The sequence below is a fragment of the Eptesicus fuscus genome, chromosome 2 (assembly GCF_027574615.1).
Source record: "Eptesicus fuscus isolate TK198812 chromosome 2, DD_ASM_mEF_20220401, whole genome shotgun sequence".
In the NCBI taxonomy this organism is placed as follows: domain Eukaryota; kingdom Metazoa; phylum Chordata; class Mammalia; order Chiroptera; family Vespertilionidae; genus Eptesicus; species Eptesicus fuscus.
The window spans coordinates 87,653,893-87,675,361 of NC_072474.1; the positions used below are offsets into that span (position 1 = coordinate 87,653,893).

Here is a 21,469-nt window from a genome sequence, read left to right on the forward strand (position 1 = left end):
CACTTTTAAGTGGATGTAAGTCCTCTAAATATTTGCAAGTTTACTCCAACAGCAGGGACAGACAGCGGTAGCCAGCTAATAGCTATTGTAAGACTTTAACTGCTGGTAAACAAAGTTGGTAAATACTCTCTGCTACAATCTCAGGCAAGGGACCAAGAATGTTCTCAGTGACCACTTTAAAAACTTCTGCCTTTTAATGTGAAAAGCAAAGCTAAGGTGGACATGGGGAGAAATAAAATTTGTGCAGCAAGTAGGAGGGGCCATATGTAGGGACCCTGTGGTGACCTGGTAGGACATGTCTTCAGAGTGAAGTTACATTCTTCCCACTTGATTCTAACACATTTTGATTTTTGTTGTAGAGAAGGCTCATCAGGTTTCAGGCATTATCATATAAAGGAAACAACAACCTCCCCCAAGAAGTATTATCTGGCTGAAAAACACGCATTTGGTTCCATTCCTGAGATAATTGAATATCATAGGCACAATGCAGCAGGTAGGTGAGCTGTTAGAGCCCATTTCAGTAGAGGGAGAGGTTAAAATGATCAGACATTGCGATGAATTCTTCCCTGAGCAGTTGTATTTTGTAGTTACCTGTAGAACCTGATTGATTGATTTAAAATTATTGCATATTAAGAAAGTGCTATATACAAAGAAAAATCAGAAATAATATCAAGTCCCATAAAAAGCTCAGTCTGGACCTTAGGGCATGAGCTATTTTTATTGTGTATGGTAAGTGTCACATTTCTGGGCTTTATATCCTTGGTACTGACAAAGATTTTTTGCTTGACCAGACTGTCGTCAGACTTCTGAACTGTCTCCTAGGCCAGTGGTCGCCAACCTTTCGGACCTCATGGACCACCAGTAGTCCGCTGACCACTGGTTGGCAACGGCTGTCCTAGGCCATCTGTGCGCTTTTTATAAAATCCAGTTTTAGCTGGAGGTCTGCTAAGTCGGTTGAACCAGAACCCCCTACCCTCGATATCTGATGTCTGATCACCCTCGGTATCTGAGCAACTTCCTCATCGTCCACCATCGTCCACAAGAACCCTGTTAGATTGGTTTAGCCAGAACTGCCCACTTCCCTTACCTCTGATGTTTCTCTTAGTGATTTTCCATCCACTGACCTTCACCCTGTTCCTGGATATATATTCCCACTCGCCCATGTTGTATTTGGGGTTGAGTCCAGTCTCTCTCCCTGACTCTAAAATCCCATTGCAATGGTCCCTGACCCTATCACAGTGGTCCTGAATGAAGCCTGCCATCCCATCTTTAAAAGTGTCATTGGATTTTTTCTTTTCTTCAATAAAATCCGAGATATGTCCATGTCAGAGTTGTCACAGAAGCTGCCAGACAAGCTCAGGGTTTAGGCCTGGGCTATAGGCTACCAAAGACGAGAGTAATCATGTCCCAGACAGAGTGTCCATCTTCCTGAATCTCTGCTACACTCACCACCCAGCGTGGGAACTAACCAAACACCAGAAAACACATTTATGCCCATTGAGGCCCCGCAGGGTAAGAGAGGAAACATTTCTAGCCTTTGACTTCAGAGATGTAACCGAGCAGGGGATAGTCAAGTGTCTAACCCAATTTATGAAAAAGTAACTTTTGAAATTTTATCGAAGGCACCTTTTGCAAAGTCTGTTTCTACGTGTGACTCTGTTCACTTTTCTCCGATAATGATTGGAACAGTTAATGAGATATAATTTACATGTCATAGATGACCACTTTCAAGTGTACAATTCAGTGGTCATTAATATATTTACAGAGTTGTGCCAACTCTCACCATAATCTAAAAAAAATTCCATCACCCCAAAAGAAGTCTTGTATCCTTTCAACAGTCCAGCCCTAGGCGGCCACTAATCTCCTTTGTGTCTCTACAAATTTGCCTTTTCTAGATATTTTATATAAATGGGATCATACAATGTGTGCTCAATTGTGACTACCTTTTTTGACTTACCATAATGTTTTTGATGTAAGTCTATGATGTAGTTTACATAAGTAAACTCCATTCCTTTTCATTGATGAGTAATAAATCATTGTGTGGACTTTGTTTATCCATTTTGTTATCATTCATCGGTTGATGGACATTTGGGTTGTTTCCACATTTTGGCTATTATGAATAATGCTGCAATGAATATTTGTGTACATTTCTTGGCATGGAAATATCTTTCATTTTCCTTTGGTACAATGGATTTTCTGGGTCATATGGTAACTCAGTGTTGAACATTTGAGGAACTAATTTCCTATCGATTTATTCCCCAAAGGACTTTTTCTTAGCCCATATTCTGTTATTTTCAGTGTTTACATAACACTATTTCTTTCACCATTATCTCCATTCATTTAACCAACATGTATTAAGAGTCTAGTGCATGCTGGGAAATGTGCTAGGTTCTAGGGAGACTATGGTGGACTAGGTAGTCATTGATTCTTTCTCTCCCAGATCTTCTGCCTCTCTCAGATCTTACCATCTGGCAGGAGAGGCAGAGAAGTATATAATGATATTAAGTTAGTATGAGATATGCTGTAATAGAGAAAATACAGTGTATAATGGGTGTTTATAGGAGAGATATCTGCCATTTCTTCTTCTTTGGTGTTTTAGCAATTTAGATGAAAGGATTTAATGTTCCTCAATTTCCAGTAGTTGGTATTACCAGTTGTTGATATTTTAAAGCCTGATTTTTTATGCTAAGATTCCTAATATTGTTATGTCTGGGTAATCTATTTTTAAAATATATTTTTATTGATTTCAGAGAGGAAGGGAGAGGGAGAGAGAGATGGAAATATCGATGAGAGAGACACATTGATCGGCTGCCTCCTGCACACCCCCTACTGGGGATAGAGCCCGCAACCTGGTCATGTGCCCTAACCAGGAATCGAACCCAGGACCTCCTGGTCCATGGGACAACGCTCAATCCACTGAGCCACAGCAGCCGGGCCAGAGAATCAATTTTTATTAAATGTTGTAGTTCCCTTTCATAGTACAGATTGCATATTTAAAAAGAACATGAAAGAATAATTGATAATAACTTAGAAATCTTTTAACAGCCTTTAAAATGTTTGAGAAGAGAATAGCTATCATGGTGCTTGTTAAACACTGTAGTATTTAAAAAATGTTTATTGAATGAATAAAAGTGTGAGTATACATATATATTCAAGTTTTGGATGCTCCATAAAAGTATGAAATTGTCAGCTCAGACAGTAGGCTCATCCTCTTCCTTCTTGCCTTCCTCTCTTTATTTTTTGCCAGGATATGGCACAGAGCTGTATGCACACACAGAGGATGAGCACTGAGTGACTAAATGAATGGATTTTATGGATTTTAGCTTCACACTTGACCATGCAGATTGATTATGAACTAATTTGACTGCAGTACTTCCTTTGATTTCTAGGACTTGTCACAAGGCTGCGGTACCCAGTCAGTGCAAAGGAGAAGAAAGCACCCACCACTGCGGGATTCAGCTACGGTAACTCGCGTTGTCCTTGCCCTGCCAGGTTTCCTTGAAAAGAAGCCATCATCGCAAGGCCAGTTTAGATGTGTAGCATTCCACACAGCGGAGCTGTTTTTATAAGTTTTGTAGTCTGGGTTTTTAGGTGATTACTAGTACACTTAACAGCTGTAGTTACCCTAGGTTTTCTGTTTTCATCATAGTCATACTTCGACAGAAAACTCTCTGTCAATGGAAAATAGGCATTAGTTACCATCTTACATCTAAAATGAATCAGAGCCTTTCCTGGTTCTCACTGGCTTTGTTGGTTACTCCCAGAAAAGTAAGGATGGTGATAATAGAGAAGGCATTCCACTTGATTGTCTTTGTTGCTTCCGGCAGAAACCTTTTAAACAGCAGGTTAGCTTATTTCCAAACTTGCTGGAATTGGAAACCAAACCAAACCAACCAAACAAAAAAATATGAGGGAAAAGAGTGGTAAAGGAGGAATTGTTTTTAAGGTTTAACTTTCAAGCTCTGTTGTTATTAGCCTATTTTGCAGTATCTTCTTGCCTTCTTCAGTTCTCTTTGCTTGTATTGTGACAACTTAGAAAGAGGTACATCTTCCTCAGAGAGTGGAGAGCCACCATTTGCAGTTAAATTTTTTTTTATTGGGGTGACAGTGGTTAACAAAATGGTGCAGGTTTCAGATGCACAATTATGCAACATGTCATCTGCACACCGTATTGTGTGTTCACACTCCAAGTCAAGTCTCTGTCCATCACCATTTGTCCTCCTATACTCTCCTCTACCTCCTCCCCACCCCCGACAGTCACCGCACTGTTGTCCATGTCCATGACACATTTGCAGTTTTGGTGCAGGCTGCAAGTTTGCTCTGTTTTACCAGTCATTGTACTATCCTGTGACTGTGAGGTGGACATGGGTTATAATTCTTTATTTCCCACTGATGTGTGCTTTGTTCTCCTTAAGAGATTTTATCACTTTCCCCGTCTGTCTCACAGAAAAATGGGAGATCAACCCTTCAGAGCTGACCTTCATGAGGGAACTGGGGAGTGGACTGTTTGGAGTGGTGAGGCTTGGCAAGTGGCGAGCTCAGTACAAAGTGGCGATCAAAGCTATTCGGGAAGGCGCGATGTGCGAGGAAGATTTTATAGAAGAAGCTAAAGTGATGATGTAAGTTTCTGTGTTCTTTCCGGTTCCCCTTTTTGCACTAAAAAGTGTCCCCTCCCCAGCCTGAGCCCCGGTGGTTTCTTTTCCTGTAGTAACTGTGTGTGTGCCTGACTTCCCTCCAGGAAACTGACACACCCGAAGTTAGTGCAGCTTTATGGTGTGTGCACCCAGCAGAAGCCAATTTACATTGTTACCGAGTTCATGGAGAGGGGCTGCCTTCTGAATTTCCTCCGGCAGAGACAAGGGCATTTTAGTAGAGATGTGCTGCTGAGCATGTGTCAAGATGTGTGTGAAGGGATGGAGTACCTGGAGAGAAACAGCTTCATTCACAGAGATCTGGTAAATTATGAACTACCCGGTTCCCCTTCATTGTACAAATTCCTTTGTAATGCGGCGTCCGCCAATGAGCAATAATCCGTTAATACCCAATTTTTGTTGTCAACAATATTTCACTATTATTTTTAAACTTGGTAAGTTTAATGTGACATAATTTTAACAGAAAGATCTTTTAAAAATCTAATATATATAATACACTAGAGGCCCGGAGCATGAATTTGTGCACGGGTGGGGTCCAGCTGGCCCGCCCCACAGGGGGCTGATCAGGTCGGGCTGGGGTGAGGGAGGGGATGCAGGAGGTTGGCTGGCCAGCCCCGCCCCTGATTGGAGTGGGAGGGCTGGCCGGGGGGAGGGGCCATGGGCAGTTAGCCAGCTGGCTCTGCCCCCTATCCAGGGCGGGGCTGGCTGGGGGAAGGGGCAGCGGGAGGTTGCGGGAGGGGGGGGGGCGGGGGGCTGATTGGGGCCCGGATGGGGCCCATTGGCCACCGAAGTGCATGTCATAGCAGCCAGTTGTTCTGGTCATTCCACCGTTCCAGTCACTGGGCTTTTATATGTATAGATAATTACATAGGCAGTTGTATAAATAATACATAATGACATAGGTAATATGTCCCAACAAGTTACCATGCATAGATTCTTTGATCTCCATAAGAATATCATGAAATAGCTAATCATGATAGTGTTTCTGACCATCTTTCTTTTATAGATAAGAAAATTAGCTTTAGAGGCATAAAAGGACTTGCCAATGGTGATAAATTAGGAAGTTAAGCTTGACTCATGTTTTAACTAAATACTAAGCTGTTTTCCACCTTACACACTATCAGCAGAAATGATATAACAGAAATCCTTGGTTTATTTTTTCTAATCTTTCAAAAGATGGAACCCATGTTAATTCCTGAAAATACCAGATAAAGTAAATCTTTTATTATTGGTTCTAAATTATTGTGATGGAGACACTTCTTAATTTTTACTCTCTCTTACTCATTTGCCCTCTCTGTCTCATTCTTTTCTTTCTCTTTTTCTTCTCTGCTTATTCTCCAAAATGTGTCTATTGGTAGAACCACCAGTTCCCCTAAAACCACAATTTTATTCTCTGCTTTTTTTTTTTTTTTTTTTTTTTTTTAGTTTTGACTTTTTTTAGATTCTACTTGTAAGTGATATCCAAGGTACCTGTACACACATATTATCACAAATGCCAGGATATCTTTCTTTCTCATGGCCTGAATAATATTCATTGTGTATATATACTGCATCTTTTAAAAAATCTACTCATTCATTGATGAGCATTTGGGTTGTTTCCATATCTTGGCTATTGTGAATAATGCTGCAATAAACATGGGTGTTCATGTATCTCATCAAAATCTTGTTTTCCTTTCCTTTGAGTATACAGCCAGAAGTGAAATTGCTAGGTCATATGGTAGATCTCTTTTTAACTTTTTGTTTTCATCGTGGTTGGACTCGTTTACATCCCATTAATTTACAGGCACAAGGGTTCCCATTTCACGTATCCTTGCCTGCCCTTGTTGTCTCTTGTCTTCTTGATGATAGCCATTCTGACAGGTGTAAAGAGATACCTTATTGTGGTTATGAATTGCATTTCTCTGATGATAGTGGATGTTGAATATCTTTTCATGTTCCTGTTGGCCATTTTGATGTCTTTGGAAAAATATCTATTTAGTTCTTCTGCCCATTTTTTAATTGGTTTGTTTATTTTTTTATTTATTTTTTATTTTTTATTTTTTAAAATATTTTATTGATTTTTTACAGAGAGGAAGGGAGAGAGATAGAGAGCTAGAAACATTGATGAGAGAGAAACATCGATCAGCTGCCTCCTGCACACCCCCCACTGGGGATGTGCCCGCAACCAAGGTACATGCCCTTGACCGGAATTGAACCGGGGACCTTTCAGTCCGAAGGCTGACGCTCTATCCACTGAGCCAAACTGGTTTCAGCGGTTTGTTGTTTTTTGTTAAGTTCTTTAAATATTTTGAATATTAACCCCTTATCCAATATGTGGTTTGCAAACATTTTTTCTCATTATGTAGGCTGTCATTTCATTTTGTTGATTATTACTTTTGCCATCCAAAAGCTCTCGAGTTTGATGTAGTCCCATTTGCTGATTTTTGCTTTTGTTGTTTGTACTTTTGGTGTTATGCAAAAAAAAAAAAAAATAAAATAAAAAAAAATTGCCAAGAACCAATATTAATGAGTTTCTTCCCCAGGTTTTCTTCTAGGAGTTTGATGATATCAGGTCTTATGTTTAAGTCTGATCCATTTAGAGTTAATTTTTGTGAGTTGTGTGAGATAGAGGTTCAATGTCACTGTTGTTTATGTGTTTCTCCAGTTTTCCTCGCACCATTTGTTGAAGAGACTATTCATCCCTAATTGGGTATTCTTGGCTCCCTTGTGGCATATTAGTTAACTGTAAATGCCAGGATTTAATTCTAGGTTCTCTGGTCTGTTCCATGGTCTATTTTATGCCAGTACCATACTGTTTTTATTACTGTGGCTTTGTAGTATAGATTAAAATCAGGAAGGGTGATACCTCCGGCTATGTTCTTTTTTGCTTTGGCTATGCAGGGTCTTTTGTGGTTCCACACAAATTTTAGGATTGTTTCTTCTATTTCTATGAGGAATACCTTTGGTATTTTGATGGGAATTGTGTTGAATTTGTAAATGGCTTTGGATGGTATAACCATTTCAACAATATTTATTCTTCCAATCCATGAATTTGGGATGTCTTTCCACTTGTTTGTGTCTTCTTTTATTTCTTTCAGCAAAATCATATGTTTTCATTGTACAGATCTTACACTTCCTTGGTTAAATTTATTCCTAAGTATTTTATTGGTTTTGATGCTATTGTGAACGAGATAGGTTTTTTTATTTTTTTTTCTGATGCTTCATCATTAGTGTAAAAGAATGCCACTGGTTTCTATAAGTCAATTTTGTAACTTACCACTTTACTGATTAATTCCAACAGTTTTTTTTATTGACTTTGGAATTTTCTGTATGTAAGATCATATTGTTAGCAAATAGTGACAATTTGACTTCTTCCTTCCTGATTTTAGAGAGGAAGAGGGGTGGGAGAGTGAGAGAAGCATTGATGTGTGAAAGAAACATTGATTGGTTGCCTCCTATGGTTAGGGAAATCCCACTCCCACACAGTTAAAAATATGTGTATAACTTTTGACTCCCTCAAATCTTAACTGCTAATAACCTACTGTTGACCAGAAACCTTACCAATAACATACAGTCCATTAATACATATTTTATATGTATTATTTACTGTATTCTTACAATAAAATAAATAAGTAAAAAATCTTATTAAGAAAACTAGAGGCCCAATGCACAAAATTTGTGCAAGAGTAGGCCTTCTTTCCCCTGGCTGCCAGCACTGGATTTCCTCTGGCACCCGGGACCCGGGGCTTCCCTCGTAGCCCCAGCTTCGTCCGGAAGTTGTCTGGAAGGACGTCTGGTCTAATTAGCATATTACACTTTTATTATTATAGACCATGAAGAAAAGAAAATACATTTACAGTACTGTATTATTTATTTAAAAAAATTCATGTGTAAGTGGACCCATATAGTTCAAACCCATGTTTTCAAGGGTCAACTGTATGTTGGAGACATTTCCATAGGTGTACAAACAATTTTTGAAGAGACATTTCCATCCTCTGCGGATGTTGACTGGGCCATACTAAACTTAATATAAACAGAACTTATATTTTTCCACTGTTATTGTAGAACTTTGTAACTAATATACCATTATAATGTTGTTTCCCAGGCTGCCAGAAATTGTCTAGTAAATGAGGCAGGAGTTGTGAAAGTATCTGATTTTGGAATGGCCAGGTAAGTCTGAGTATATGTGAACATTTTTATCAATTTTGGATTAAATTAATGTGAGACTGTGACCTTTCACTTGAAAGTACAGAAAGCCTGACTTTTTCTTGCAGTTTGACTGTCAGCTTCTTCCTCGGAAGCCTACGTAAGCGCTGTTCTGAAACCACATGTTTTGTTACATTAGCAAAAATATTGGTAGTACCCTTCATTTTTTATAGAGGAACTAATTGATTTTTCCATTTATTATTATTTTTTATATAAGCTAATAAAATAAATTACTTGCATTTTGGAAGATTTCTTTGCTGAGTGTGTCCATCACTGTTTGCTGTGGCTTTTTCTCAGGTAAACAAATTGTTGAGAAATTATGATTGCTTAATGCTTTATTGTGTGATATTCACATTAGTATGTGGAATGAATAAGCATGGGGATAATCTGCACTAATGAAGCAGAAAGGCAAGCTTGTTAGCTGGCTCTTTTGAGACAAATATATTCATTAAAATAAATGAGTGGATACTGTGTTAATTATTGTTAATCCTTCCCACTAGGTGGTGGTATAGCCTGTTAAATACACTACTTTCTTTTCTCCCTGGTGTGGATTAGATTTTTAGAATCTTTTGTTTTCACAGAAATCTGTTTCGGAGTAAAGTTCTTAGAATACCCAAATCTGTACTGTTTGTATTTGCTTAATTATTGTAATTTTAATTTACCCTTCTCCCTCTCTGTGCATTCATTCATCCATGTATCCATCATTAAGAAATTAGGTGCCTACTATGTTCCAGGCACAATGTTAGACTGAACCATAGCAGAGAGGAAGACATACGAGTCCCCACCCACATGCAATTTATATTCAAGAGGAAGGTGAGACATAGGGCCTGAGACACACAGAGGGGGCAAACACAGAGGATGGAGTGGTGTGATGGCACAGGGGTCAGCGGACTACGTCCCCTGGGCCAAATCTGACCCACCCTCTCTTTCTGTATGACCTGTGAGTCAACAACAATTTTCACATTTTTATTTTATTTGTTTTTAATATATATATATATTTGTTAATTTCAGAGAGGAAGGGAGAGAGAAAGATAGAAACATCAGTGATGAGAGAGAATCATTGATTGGCAGCCTCCTGCACACCCCCTACTGGGGGGAGAGGGGAGATTGAGCCCGAAATCCAGGCATGTGCCCTTGGCTGGAATTGAACCTGGGACCCTTTAGTCCACAGGCTAACGCTCTATCCACTGAGCCAGACCGGCTAGGGCTGCACATTTTTAAATGGTTGGGAAAGAATTAGAGGAATACACACGTGAAAGTTATCTGGCATTCGGGTGTCAGTGTCCATAAATAAAGCGTGACTGGGTCACAGCCTTGCTTGTGCTTTTGTGTTGACTGTGGCTGCTTTCACAGCACAAAGGCAGAGTGGAGTGGTTGTGACAGAAACCAGCCTGCAAAATCGGAAATATTCATTATCTGGGCCTTTGTGGAAAAACTTTGCTGGCTCCTGTGATAGAGCGAGCTTGGCATTGGGGGTGGGGCGGGTGCTGAGTGATGGAGTAAGGGAGGGGTGATGGTACTCCGGAAGGCCTCTTTGAGACCCAGATATTTAAATGAAACCAAAAAGGCAGAAAGTAGCCAGTTTGGTGAAAACCTGGGGATAAAATATTCCAGGTGGAAGAAACAGCAAGTATAAAAGTTTGAAAGCTGGTGGAGGTGGTGGAGAGAATAGGTGGGATGATGATGGAAAAAAAGAAAAGAATACATATATTTTTAAAAAGTTTGATGCCGAAGCCAGTTTGGCTCAGTGGATAGAGCATCGGCCTTCGGACTGAGAGGTCCCAGGTTCGATTCCGGTCAAAGGGCACGTACCGTGGTTGCGGGCACATCCCCAGTAGGGGGTGTGCAGGAGGCAGCTGGTCGATGTTTCTCTCTCATCGATGTTTCTAACTCTCTATCCCTCTCCCTTCCTCTCTGTAAAAAATCAATAAAATATATTTCAAAAAAATAAAAAATAAAAGGTTTGAAATCTGGGACAAGCTTGGCCTGCTCAAGGAATTGAAAGAGCCAGGGTGGCTCGCCCATGGCCAGCGCAAAGAGCAACAATAAAGGGACGCAGGACCAGGCCATACAGGTCAAGGTTAGCTCCTAAGGAAACTCAGGGCCAGGGAGGTTGGAAAGCTCTGTTACTGTCGGCAGTGGGATCGTGATGGCTGGCAGTCAGGGCGTTAGTTACCCACGGCTCTTGGTTTGCTTTGTACAAAGATGTTCTGTATCTGACAGGCAGCCCTTCAGTTTTACATGTTCCATTTTCATATGGTTGGCTTTCAGAAAGTCTGTGCTTCTGTGTCAGCCCCTCTAAAACACTCATTCTACACAAATTCAGACTCCCCCGATTGACAGACAGGTTGATCCAGCCCCTGGTGGCATCGTCACCATCTCTGTCTATACAGCAAAGGAGGCCTGTGCGAGTGTTTGAATATTTTCTCCAGGAACAAGGAGCCTTAAGAAATTAACTTTCTATGTTTATGTAAGACACAAACACATTCCTCTTGAAAATACATACTGAACACATGACAGAAAGGGCTGAAGTTCCCATGTGTACCATGCCAATCAAGGATTCTCCCAAGACATAGTCAGTGTTATCAGTTTGTATCTGTTCTTCCAGAAAGATATAAGTATGCTCCCATAGAAAAATTATATAATAGTTTGTTGTTGTTGTTGTTGTGTGTGTATGTAGGAGCAATGCCATGGTTTATAAATATATACTCCACCATTGACATATGTCATTTTGCAATTTGCTTTTTTAATTTGCTGTCGTTTTAAGTTGCACTCTGTGGAATTGTGGGGGCTAAAATCACGTGTGTCTCCAAATGCCTTTCACCACTTCCTTTAGCACAGCTTTGCTTTAGATGTTTTACAAGTGGGGCCTTTGGGTAAAACTCTGTAACAAAATTGCTCACAAAAAGGTTTGCAAACTATTTTATTGTGTTCTGCCTCTATTGCTTATAAAAAAGAAAAGACAAAAGTGAAAGTACAGATACTAATGTCACAATCCATCCATTTCAAGTAAATAAAGCCGAGATGGAACTCGCCAGGCACGGCCACCAAAGCAGACATTTAGCTTCAACCGGATGCTTGTTGGACTTCAGTCAACTGTGTTTTTTATTCTAAGGGTGGGGGGCGGGGAGCAAGAACGTGGCACAAAATGCAGGTCAGAACTCAGAGGTGTAAACCGATGACGTGTCTTTCTTACTCTAGGTATGTTCTGGATGATCAGTACACAAGTTCTTCCGGTGCTAAGTTTCCTGTGAAGTGGTGTCCCCCTGAGGTGTTTAATTACAGCCGCTTTAGCAGCAAATCGGATGTCTGGTCATTCGGTAAGACCCACGGTCCGTGTCCCCTCCACTCTGCTCTGAGGGGGAAGGGATGCATCACTTGGTAATCCTTGCCCCCTTCCAGGTGTTCTAATGTGGGAAGTATTCACTGAAGGCAGAATGCCCTTCGAGAAGAACACCAACTATGAAGTGGTAACCATGGTCACTCGCGGCCACCGCCTCTACCGGCCTAAGTTGGCGTCCAAATATGTCTACGAAGTGATGCTGAGATGTTGGCAGGAGGTATGGAATATTTTTTGGTGCTTTTTATTTTTGAATCTTTAAAACACTGATGGATCTGGGCTGGGTAGATTAATAATGTATAGTCTTTAGAGCCCAGTGAGTTGTGGCTTGGTGCATGTTTTACATGGTTTGAAACTGTAGGTAGGAAGCCAAGTCTCTGGACTCAGTTCTGAATAATGAGAAGAAGAATTGGGAGAAGTGGAAAATGCTAATAATTAAGATAATGAATTCAGGCTGCCCCACGACCGAGTGGGGACCCTGCCACAGTGGCCTGAGGTAGGGACCCAGGAAACAGCCTGCGGAAGGGGCTCTTCTTTCAGTGGGAGTCTCTTACAGTTGAAGTATCACTCTTTCACCAGTGAGGGTTTCTTTCTCCAGCCCTCAACCTTCTCGGGTCTTTTTACTCACATTCTTTGGAAGTTTACCTTCCTCCTGCTTTGAAATGTCATCTTATAGATGAGATTAAATGCCAAAATGACTTTTGAAAGATAATCATAATAATTAAAGATAATAACATCAGCTCACATGTATTGTGTGCTAGGCCCTGTACTAAATGCTTCAGATTTAGTTTTCAAAAATAACCCTGGGAGGTGCTATGATGACTCTGGATGAGAACACCAAGACTCATGAAGTTGATGAGGCCACCTGGCTACAGAGGACCTGAGTCCCATCTGACTTGAAAGCCTCGGCTCCCAGTCATTTGCGATAAGCCTCCTAAGAGCATTGACTAGGATGGGCAGAGGCCTCTGGCCAGCGAGTGGTCAGGGGGAGAGAGGACAGCATGAGCAAAGGCAAGGAGGTGGTAATGAACCTGGTGTGTGGACTCGAGGGTGGAGATTGGTTTGACTGAGCAGAGAGGCCATGTGAGCGTTTTTCTGTGAAATGAAATTGGGTCCCAAGGAGGTGGGGGGTGGGCAGGTTATAGAGAGCACTGCTAATTAGCAGGACTTGATTTTGCAGGCAGGAAAGAGCTCAGTCGGGTTCTTGAGTGGGGGCACAAAAGCAGATGGCAGAATGCAGTCCAGCGGCTGTACATGCAGGCTAGATCAGACCCTTTTGGAGATGCCTGCATGTTCCAGTCCCAAAGCAATGAGTACCTTGCTCTAGAGCGCTATGTTATATGAGTTTGGGAAATCATTTTTGGAATAGATTCTGGCACCCACCGCTTCTCTTTGATTTTTAATTGTAGAAACCAGAGGGAAGGCCTTCCTTTGAAGATTTGCTGCGCACGATCGATGAACTAGTGGAGTGTGAAGAAACTTTTGGAAGATAAGCGGTGTTGTGACCAGTGGCTTCCAGATTCCGAAGCACAAGGAAGAAATGGCACTTTGTAGCTAACTTTTAATTTATTTAGCACATGGATGTGTAGATTGTTTTACTGATAAACTGAAAACACCTAACGCATCTGCTTTTAGACCGTCCTTAGCCCCACGACTGAATCTTCCAGGTTATGGAAATGCTGCCTTAGAGATGGTGATTAAAAGCACTCTCAGACACTCCATGGGGCTTCCGTGCCCACAGAGGTACCATGCCCAGGCCCCAGGGTTCACCCACTTGAGGGGTGCACCTGGGCCATGTTGGCTGGTGCCAGTGGAAGACACGGGTGTTGGGAAGGGTACGGGTGTTGGAGCCAGGCTCCAGCAACCCATCTCTTCCCGTTCACTTCCACAGAAATCTGGGCCTGGGCACTGTCTAATGTGGGTTCTGGAGGAACCAGGAAGCACACTGGATACGTACCCATCTTTTGTTTTGAAAACATCTGTTTTTAAGACTGCCATTAGTATTACATTACAAAACGTTTGTACCCTGTATATATTGTAAATATATATAATATATAAAGTTATATATTTATAAGAAACATGTGTTGTCTTTTTTTTTTTATTATTATTTTTAATCCTTACCCAACGATATGTTTTTACTGATTTTTTGAGAGAGAGGAAGGGAAAGAGAGAGAGAGGGGGGAGAGAGAGAGAAACATCAATGTGAGAGAGAAACACTGACCGGTTACCTCCCGTATGCACCCCGACCAGGAATTGAACCCGCAACATTTTGGTGTACAGGACAATACTCCAACCAACTGAGCCACCCTGCCAGGGCATGAGTTGTTTTTTAATTGAAACTTTGAATTCTATAATATATGAGCTAACCTTCTTAGGACTTGGGGTGGTGCCTTATAGCTGTCAATTCCGTTTATCCTGGAGATGAACTATTTCTTACTGAAGAGAAAAAAGCTTGGACTCTTCTATCATGAATGCCCTCTCCTCACTTAGGTAGACACGTTTGGGCTAAGTGACCCTACCTTTGGTATTGGAGTTAGGTGGAAAATTGAACTGATGGCAATCAATCCGTTTCTACAGCTTAAGACTCTGTCCCAGGACATAGAAGCTGTGAGTGGAGGTGCTGGGCTCTGGAACAGAAGGATAGGTGACCTTCACTACAGAGGCTGCCCCGCTGTGACCAAGACTGGGGGGCAGGCTCCAGTTCTAGCAGAGAGACCAGGAAAAAAGCAGAGCATCATGGATTGAGCTGTCTGCGATGGTTCTTAGGAGGCCTTCTTTTACATGGGCTCCTGGACCAGAGAATCGTCTATTACAGCCTCACGGTAGACCGGGCAGCTGAGTTTGTTTGAGTAGGTTTCTGACCCTTACGATCTCTGACTTAGACGCCTGCTGAGGGAGAGCCATCATCTGTCCTTGTGAGTCTCCGTCATCAACAGCAGAGGCCAGGGGCTGCCCCGCCCGTGACTCTCCCTCTGGTGTGGGTAGGAAGCCAAAGGAGACACAGGCCTTCGGGAGTTCCGTCCGCCCTGTGGACCGCCCAGGGGTCCCCGGTGCTGGGGAGCCCGTGGGAACACACAGCTGTTGCCGGCTGCTCTGAGCAGCACCTCCCCTGCGACCCCGGGGAACCATCGCTTTCCCTGCCGGTCAGTCCATCCTCTGAAGGCTGTCTCTTATCCTTCCTGATCCCCCCCAGAATGGAAAAAAGACAAAAACAACTCTCCTGAGTGTTGTCGCAGTCTGTTTGCCACCTGCCTCCTCATCTTCCTGTTTCACTGTACCCCCGGCACAAAAACCCGCACACCTTTTAACCGAACGGTAGCTCATGCAAGGAGTCGATTATATTCGAGTCATACCCCACTCTCACTGTCACACTTCTCATTCCTCCCTGCCTCACCTTGACTCCTCCCCCTCCCCCGTCCCATCCCAGCCTTCCCTTTTCACCTCGAGGAGCTGAGTTCAAGGCTGAGTTCAAAGCGCTGGATGGCGTGGCAGAAAGCGAGGAGAAACACAGCCCTTGCAGTGACTGTTCTATAGATCATGGATGTGGAAGACAAGGTGAGTCATACCTGGCAGCATGTTTCTCAGAAATCTTTCAATATTTCACTAAAACTTGAAGAAAAAAAAAAGTTTTTACGTAGAAGCATCGCTAGGGCAAGAGGTGAAGTAAAAATAGAAGAATCCACCCAGAATGCGCAGAGATCTCAGTCTGTGAGGCAGGAAATAGGAAGGGCACGGTGAACGTGCTGCCTCTTCGTCAGAGTTGTTCCCTTTAGTTTCAGTTAATTTTTATATATTTTTTCCAAAGGGACGAAGCGAAGCCCATGGGTGCATTGTTTATAGTGACGCTGTTTTTATATTTTCTGGCCATGCTCTAGTCACCTTTCATGGGTATAATTTTATTGGTTGCAACCCCCCACCCCCACAAAAAAAAATAAAATAAAAAAGGTTTCCTCTAATAGTCCCTGCAGTGTCTATACCGAGTGGGAGGACAGAACATTCTAGACTGTGTACTCCAAAACCTACAATCTAATCCTGTTTCTGCCACTAAGCAGGTCCCTTCTCCTCTGCTTCCCTGTCCTGGGAGGGCAGTTGGGTTTGATGACTTCTAAGGTCCCTTTTACCCAAATGTTGTGATTTCTTGAAAGTGGTGTTTGCTGGCGTCGCCCACACAGTTGGGAATGAGAGGCGAGAGGCAGGCGCCGCCCTCAGAGATCTGGATGCAGATTGCGGCACTTTCTCATGTAGGCCATCGGCCGCCATTCACACGCGTCTGAGGTTTCAGAACAGGAAAATAGGTGGGGTTAACCTTGCCCACGAGAAGCGTCTTGGCTGAGCTATGATTTCAGTTGAAAGATGTGTTTCTGTGACTGGAGCACCGCCGGCGAGCTGAAGGCTGGTTTGTGTGCTGCGGGCCGGGGTGCAGCCATGATCCTCTCCACCTGTGAGTAAAGATGGCTTTGTCGCTTGGCTTCGGGCTTGTTTTGTTCCGGGCATGTTACTGGTTCTTGAACACCAGAAGGCGTTTTCTCTAGGGCATAGGGCTGGTGACATTTTGAGGATCATTTCCCCAGATGGGACGGGGTTTTGTTTGTTGTTTAAATGATCATTGTGGTGATATGATTTTCGGAAATGCTCAACATTGAGAGAATGCAAAAGAAAGCAAAAACAAACAACTGTGTCCTTAAATCCTCACGAGAGAAATTCTGTTGGAAAGGTGTCTGTTTTTTAGAATGATGTCTAGTGTCAACAACTTGGCTGAAGGCGAGGAGACCAAGTTCTAGTTCTGCTGCAGCCCAGGTGGGTCACCTGTGGCAACTTCTTTATACCAGGTTCTGTTTTCTCCTTTCTATTGATTTTAGAGAGAGAAAGAGAAAGGGGGGACGGGAGGGAGGGAGGGAGGGAGGAGGAGAAAGAGAGAGTGCGATTTGTTGTTCCACGTATTTGTGCATTCACTGGTTGATTCTTGTATGTGCCCTGATTAGGGATCGAACCCACAACCATGGCGTATTGAGATGACATTCTAACCAACTGAGCTACCTGGCCAAGGCCTGTGTCAGGTTCTCATCTATAAAATGGTGACTCTCTTTTTGCCCAACGTCCAACAAGACATCATAAAGGAACAATAGATAAAAATGACACATCCTTCCTGAACTTAAATTTGAAGTTGCTTTGGAAGACTATTCAGTCCCGTGTGCAAGTTTTGGAAATGCTTATTAATTTAGCTCAGAGGGCCTTATCATGCAAATAATTAAAACTACGGAAGAAAAATAGCCTTTGATCTTAATTCTGAATGACGAAGGAACCAAGCTTTTAACCAAGCTCAGTCACATCAGATTAAAGCAAAGGCCAGCTAACAAAATGTTTGCATTTCTGATTTTTAAGTGGCAATAGGAGAAAAGTGATTGCAGTTTTAAAATGTTACCTGTTTAAGCCAAATCACCTCATAGGACCCAACACGAGTTGGAAGAACTTGTAAAAAACCAAACCCAGTTATTTCAGTTATACTGACCTGGATGTAAGTTATGGTCTTAATCCTCTGGTAGATACAAAACGGGGCTGCCTCTTACCGGGAATGCAGGCCAAGCAGAGCCAAGCAGAAAGCGCTCAGAGGCAGCAACCTCTCCCGCCTCCCCCAGTGGCAGGACCGAGACGAACTGTGACTTAATAAAAACCTTTTTATTAAAAGCTATGTGAGCATCTGCTCTTCATTTCTCCTGAGGTCAGAACTAGAGAGAAGGCTGTGAATTACAACAGGAAAGGTTCGGTTATATATAAAATAAATAATGGTTGGGACAAGAGCTAGAGATTGCCCAAGGGGTGAAATAAGGGACTGCCTGTTGATGGGGATATTTGGGGGATCTCTCTGTCTGGCCTGGAAGGACATGGATCTGATGAACTCTCCCTGTCCCTTCCAACTTCTGATAATGTGATTTGATGGGAAGAATTACCTGTTCTTTCTGCTATAAATTACAACTTGACATGGCTCCTTTATCCTTTTTTTTTTTTCTTCTTTTTTTCTGGGTAAAACCAAATATTTACTGTTGACAAGAGAACAAGCCTCCAAGAGTATTACTGCAAATCAAAAACATGCTTGTGTGTGTCTGCCGGGCCGGAGTCATTTGCCAAATATTTTTGCTGTTTTAAGAGCTGTGTACCGTAGAAATCTGGCCTCAGGCTGCTGCAGGGCAGGTCATGCGAGGAGACAATGGTGGAAGGGGAGACACTGATGAGACTGAATAGGAGAGAGCCCGAGAGAGCTATGAACCAGGAGGTCAGGGTTCGATTCCCAGTCGGGGCACATGCCCGGGTTGCAGGCCTGATCACCATTGTGAGGCGTGCAGGAGGCAGCCCATCAATGATTCTCTCTCATCATTGATGTTTCTGTCTCTCTCTCCCTCTCTGAAATCAATGGGGGAAAAATATATTTAAAAAAATGCACGTTTCTGGACTCATCTCCGTAATTTGATCTGGGAGGTGAAGTCGGGACCCCTTCCTCGGAGTGTCTTTCTAGAGCCTCTTTTTTCCACGCCCTCTCTTATTCCTTCCTGTATTTCATCCCCACACTAGCCCTGCTACATTAATATCTTCTATTATTACTTCCATTATTAATATGCAGACAGAGGTGGCTGCCCAGGCAGTCCCTACGATGGCCCCCGGCTGTCTCACGCCCTGTGCAGTCCCTCTCCCTGAGGACGCACTGGGCCCAGTAGCTCCTCATGAACAGAATATGGAAAAATGATGGAGGGTAGCCTCGGCGATGAGGCGGCAGCCTGTGGAGAGCCCCATCGTGGGCAGCCAGGGCGCACGGCCCGCTGTCTGCCGCGGGAGCGAACTTGGAAGTGAGTCTCACTCGGTCCCGCTAAGCCGGATTCCTGACCCGCAGACATTGTGAGATAGTAAGTGTTTTACTCCTCTAGGTTTGCAGATATTTGTCTCCAACAATGGATAACTAATTCAGTGGCAAAAGGAGACAGAATCATGGACCCAAAACAAACTTGGCCACTTGACCACCATTCTGACTCCACCGGAGTCAAATTCTCAGAAATGGAGAATTTCTCAGTGTTAGTGTGGACGTGAATACCTTCCTCTTTCCTTTGTTTGTAAATCATCTCACTGTTACCCCTGCACTGCCTATCATGGTAACTGCCATCGCTGTAGGCACTGTGTGTCACCATCTGCTTCCGTGCCCTCTGGGGCGTTGGCCTGCAGACTCCCCTGTCCATCCTCAGTGAGGCCCACTGGCCAGCATCGTCTGCCCGCTTCCTGCCCGCCGAGGGTCAGGGAGCACAGCCTGGGCACGGTGCCAGCCACGCCCGCAGGCCTTGTGGCCGCGCACTCCTCCGCATCATGAGCCGGCCAGATGTCTAGGGTATGATTTCTGTGAGCGTTTCGTAAACTTGCGGCTCACAGACAACAGTCTTCTAGGAAATCACTACTCTGAGACCTGGGGGCGGGGAGGACTTGTGTGTGAGACGGCTGCTTCCAGCTCATATCCACTGGTTTCCGGGAAGAAATCAACATTCCTGCAGAGAGCACACAGGGCTTGAGGGCGCTGGGATGTTCGGTGCTGGCGGTGGCCCTGGCAGAGGCTGTGAACAGAGTAGTCTCTGGGAGCCTCTGCTCTTCCGTCCTGCACCCTCTACTCCCAGGACCCTATCTCCCCTGGGCCCAGTGCCCCCTCTAGCTTCCCAGCCTTCTCGAATCTCCTCACCCCTTCCTCACACTCAGCAACCCTTCAGGCCCCAGCCAGACCAAGCATCAGTCTTGTCTTCCACCCAAATGTATCCGTTTACTGTCCCATGAGCGAGGTACCTGTTCTCTGTTTGTAAGCAGTGAATCCCTTAATGTAGTCACTCCTCTTACTTTAAGGTTTCACAGACAAGGATAATGTTAAAATCCAAGTTTGGGCTCTAACAGAGGGTTGTCAACTTATTTTGTCCACAGGTTTAAAAAGATTAACATCTCTGATGAGCATCATTTCTTAGAAAAATGGACATTTTTTTCTATCAAAAAGAATCACAGGAGTGTTCCTTGAGCATTTCTGTTCAAGGGTGTTCTTTTAATGTCAAAAGGAGGCACACACACAAAACAGGAATGATTTAACGTCTCAAATATATAGAGTGTAGAATCAGAATAAAAGATAGCTTTCCAAATTGGAAAACATTTTAATAAAAATCTCAGAGTATTTCTCTCTCTCTCTCTCTCTCTCTCTCTCTCTCTCTCTTCCCCTCCCTACCCTTTCATTCTCTCGCTTACTCTTCCCTTCTTCCTTTTGTTTTTCCTTTAATTGGTGTGGGTTCTTTTTTTTTTTATTATAATATATTTTTATTGATTCCAGAGAGGAAGGAAGAGGGAGAGAGAGAGAGAGAGAGATAGAAACATCAATGATGAGAGAGAATCATTGATCGGTTGCCTCCTGCACGCTCCCTACTGGCGATTGAGCCTGCAACCCGGGCCTGTGTCCTTGACCAGAATCGAACCCAGGACCCTTCAGTCTGTAGGCCGAAGCTCTATCCACTGAGCCAAACCGGCTAGGGCTGGTGTGGGTTCTTGGCTCCACATCTGGGAAGCCTCTTCGGATGCCTAATCAGAGGTGGAGATCACCTCCCAGATAACAGGTAAGCCCATTAAAATGTGTCAGTCTCCAAAAGGCCCTTAAGAAATAGGTCTGAGGGGGGAATGTGTGACATCAGTGAGGAAGTCTGGCCGTTCTGTGAATGCCTGGGGGAAAAAGAAGGCATATCTTGTAGTGAACTCAGAGGCTCAGCTCAAATCACCTGGAGCCCTTTCTTCCAGAGCCACAGGTGGCCAAGGTTCTCCTGCCCCCAGCCCTCCCGCTGCAGAGGCCGTTGACTCGGGAATTCCTTGCCTTCCTTGCACTCCTTACAGCCACAACCCGGAGTGTGCGGGCGGGTGGGCGACTAGCCTGGTCTTTGGTTCAGGGCAGCTCTTGAAACGGAGCCAGTTATTCCTGTTTCCAAATAGACATCACTAGCCAGGTGCCAGGTAGGATGGCCACATTCAGTAGGAATGAATTTCACTTGAACCACTAATTCAAAACGAAACCCTGACATCGGAAATGCCAGGGGATGAACACGAGGTTATGCTGATACAGAAACCTCAAAACATGAGAAACGGAAGGCACGCCACCAGCGTTGCTTCCCAGGCAGCAGTGGCCCCACAGCCTTTCATCAAACGTTTATTTGCGGTGCTGAAAGGTGGCGAGGGAGCTGTGCTGGGAAGGGGTGCTTCTCACGCTCGCTCCGCTCCAGTGCCCCCTGGTGGAAACGGG

At 43.5% G+C, this 21,469-nt stretch overlaps 1 protein-coding gene and 1 long non-coding RNA gene across 2 annotated transcripts in view; one reads left to right on the plus strand and one right to left on the minus strand.

Moving 5' to 3' along the window:
- TEC (tec protein tyrosine kinase) overlaps positions 1-14,249 on the plus strand; it is a 117,623-nt gene extending 103,374 nt beyond the window's left edge. Inside the window, exons 11-18 of the mRNA XM_008140287.3 lie at positions 360-493; positions 3,390-3,464; positions 4,448-4,619; positions 4,739-4,955; positions 8,737-8,801; positions 12,039-12,157; positions 12,240-12,397; positions 13,587-14,249. Coding sequence (XP_008138509.1) covers positions 360-493; positions 3,390-3,464; positions 4,448-4,619; positions 4,739-4,955; positions 8,737-8,801; positions 12,039-12,157; positions 12,240-12,397; positions 13,587-13,670 — 1,024 coding nt within the window. The 3' untranslated portion in view covers positions 13,671-14,249. The remainder of the gene's footprint in view (positions 1-359; positions 494-3,389; positions 3,465-4,447; positions 4,620-4,738; positions 4,956-8,736; positions 8,802-12,038; positions 12,158-12,239; positions 12,398-13,586) is intronic.
- Positions 11,842-21,469, minus strand: part of LOC129152065 (uncharacterized) — a 42,940-nt gene continuing 33,312 nt past the window's right edge. The window contains exon 3 of the long non-coding RNA XR_008558809.1: positions 11,842-11,947. This is a non-coding gene — a long non-coding RNA (uncharacterized LOC129152065). The remainder of the gene's footprint in view (positions 11,948-21,469) is intronic.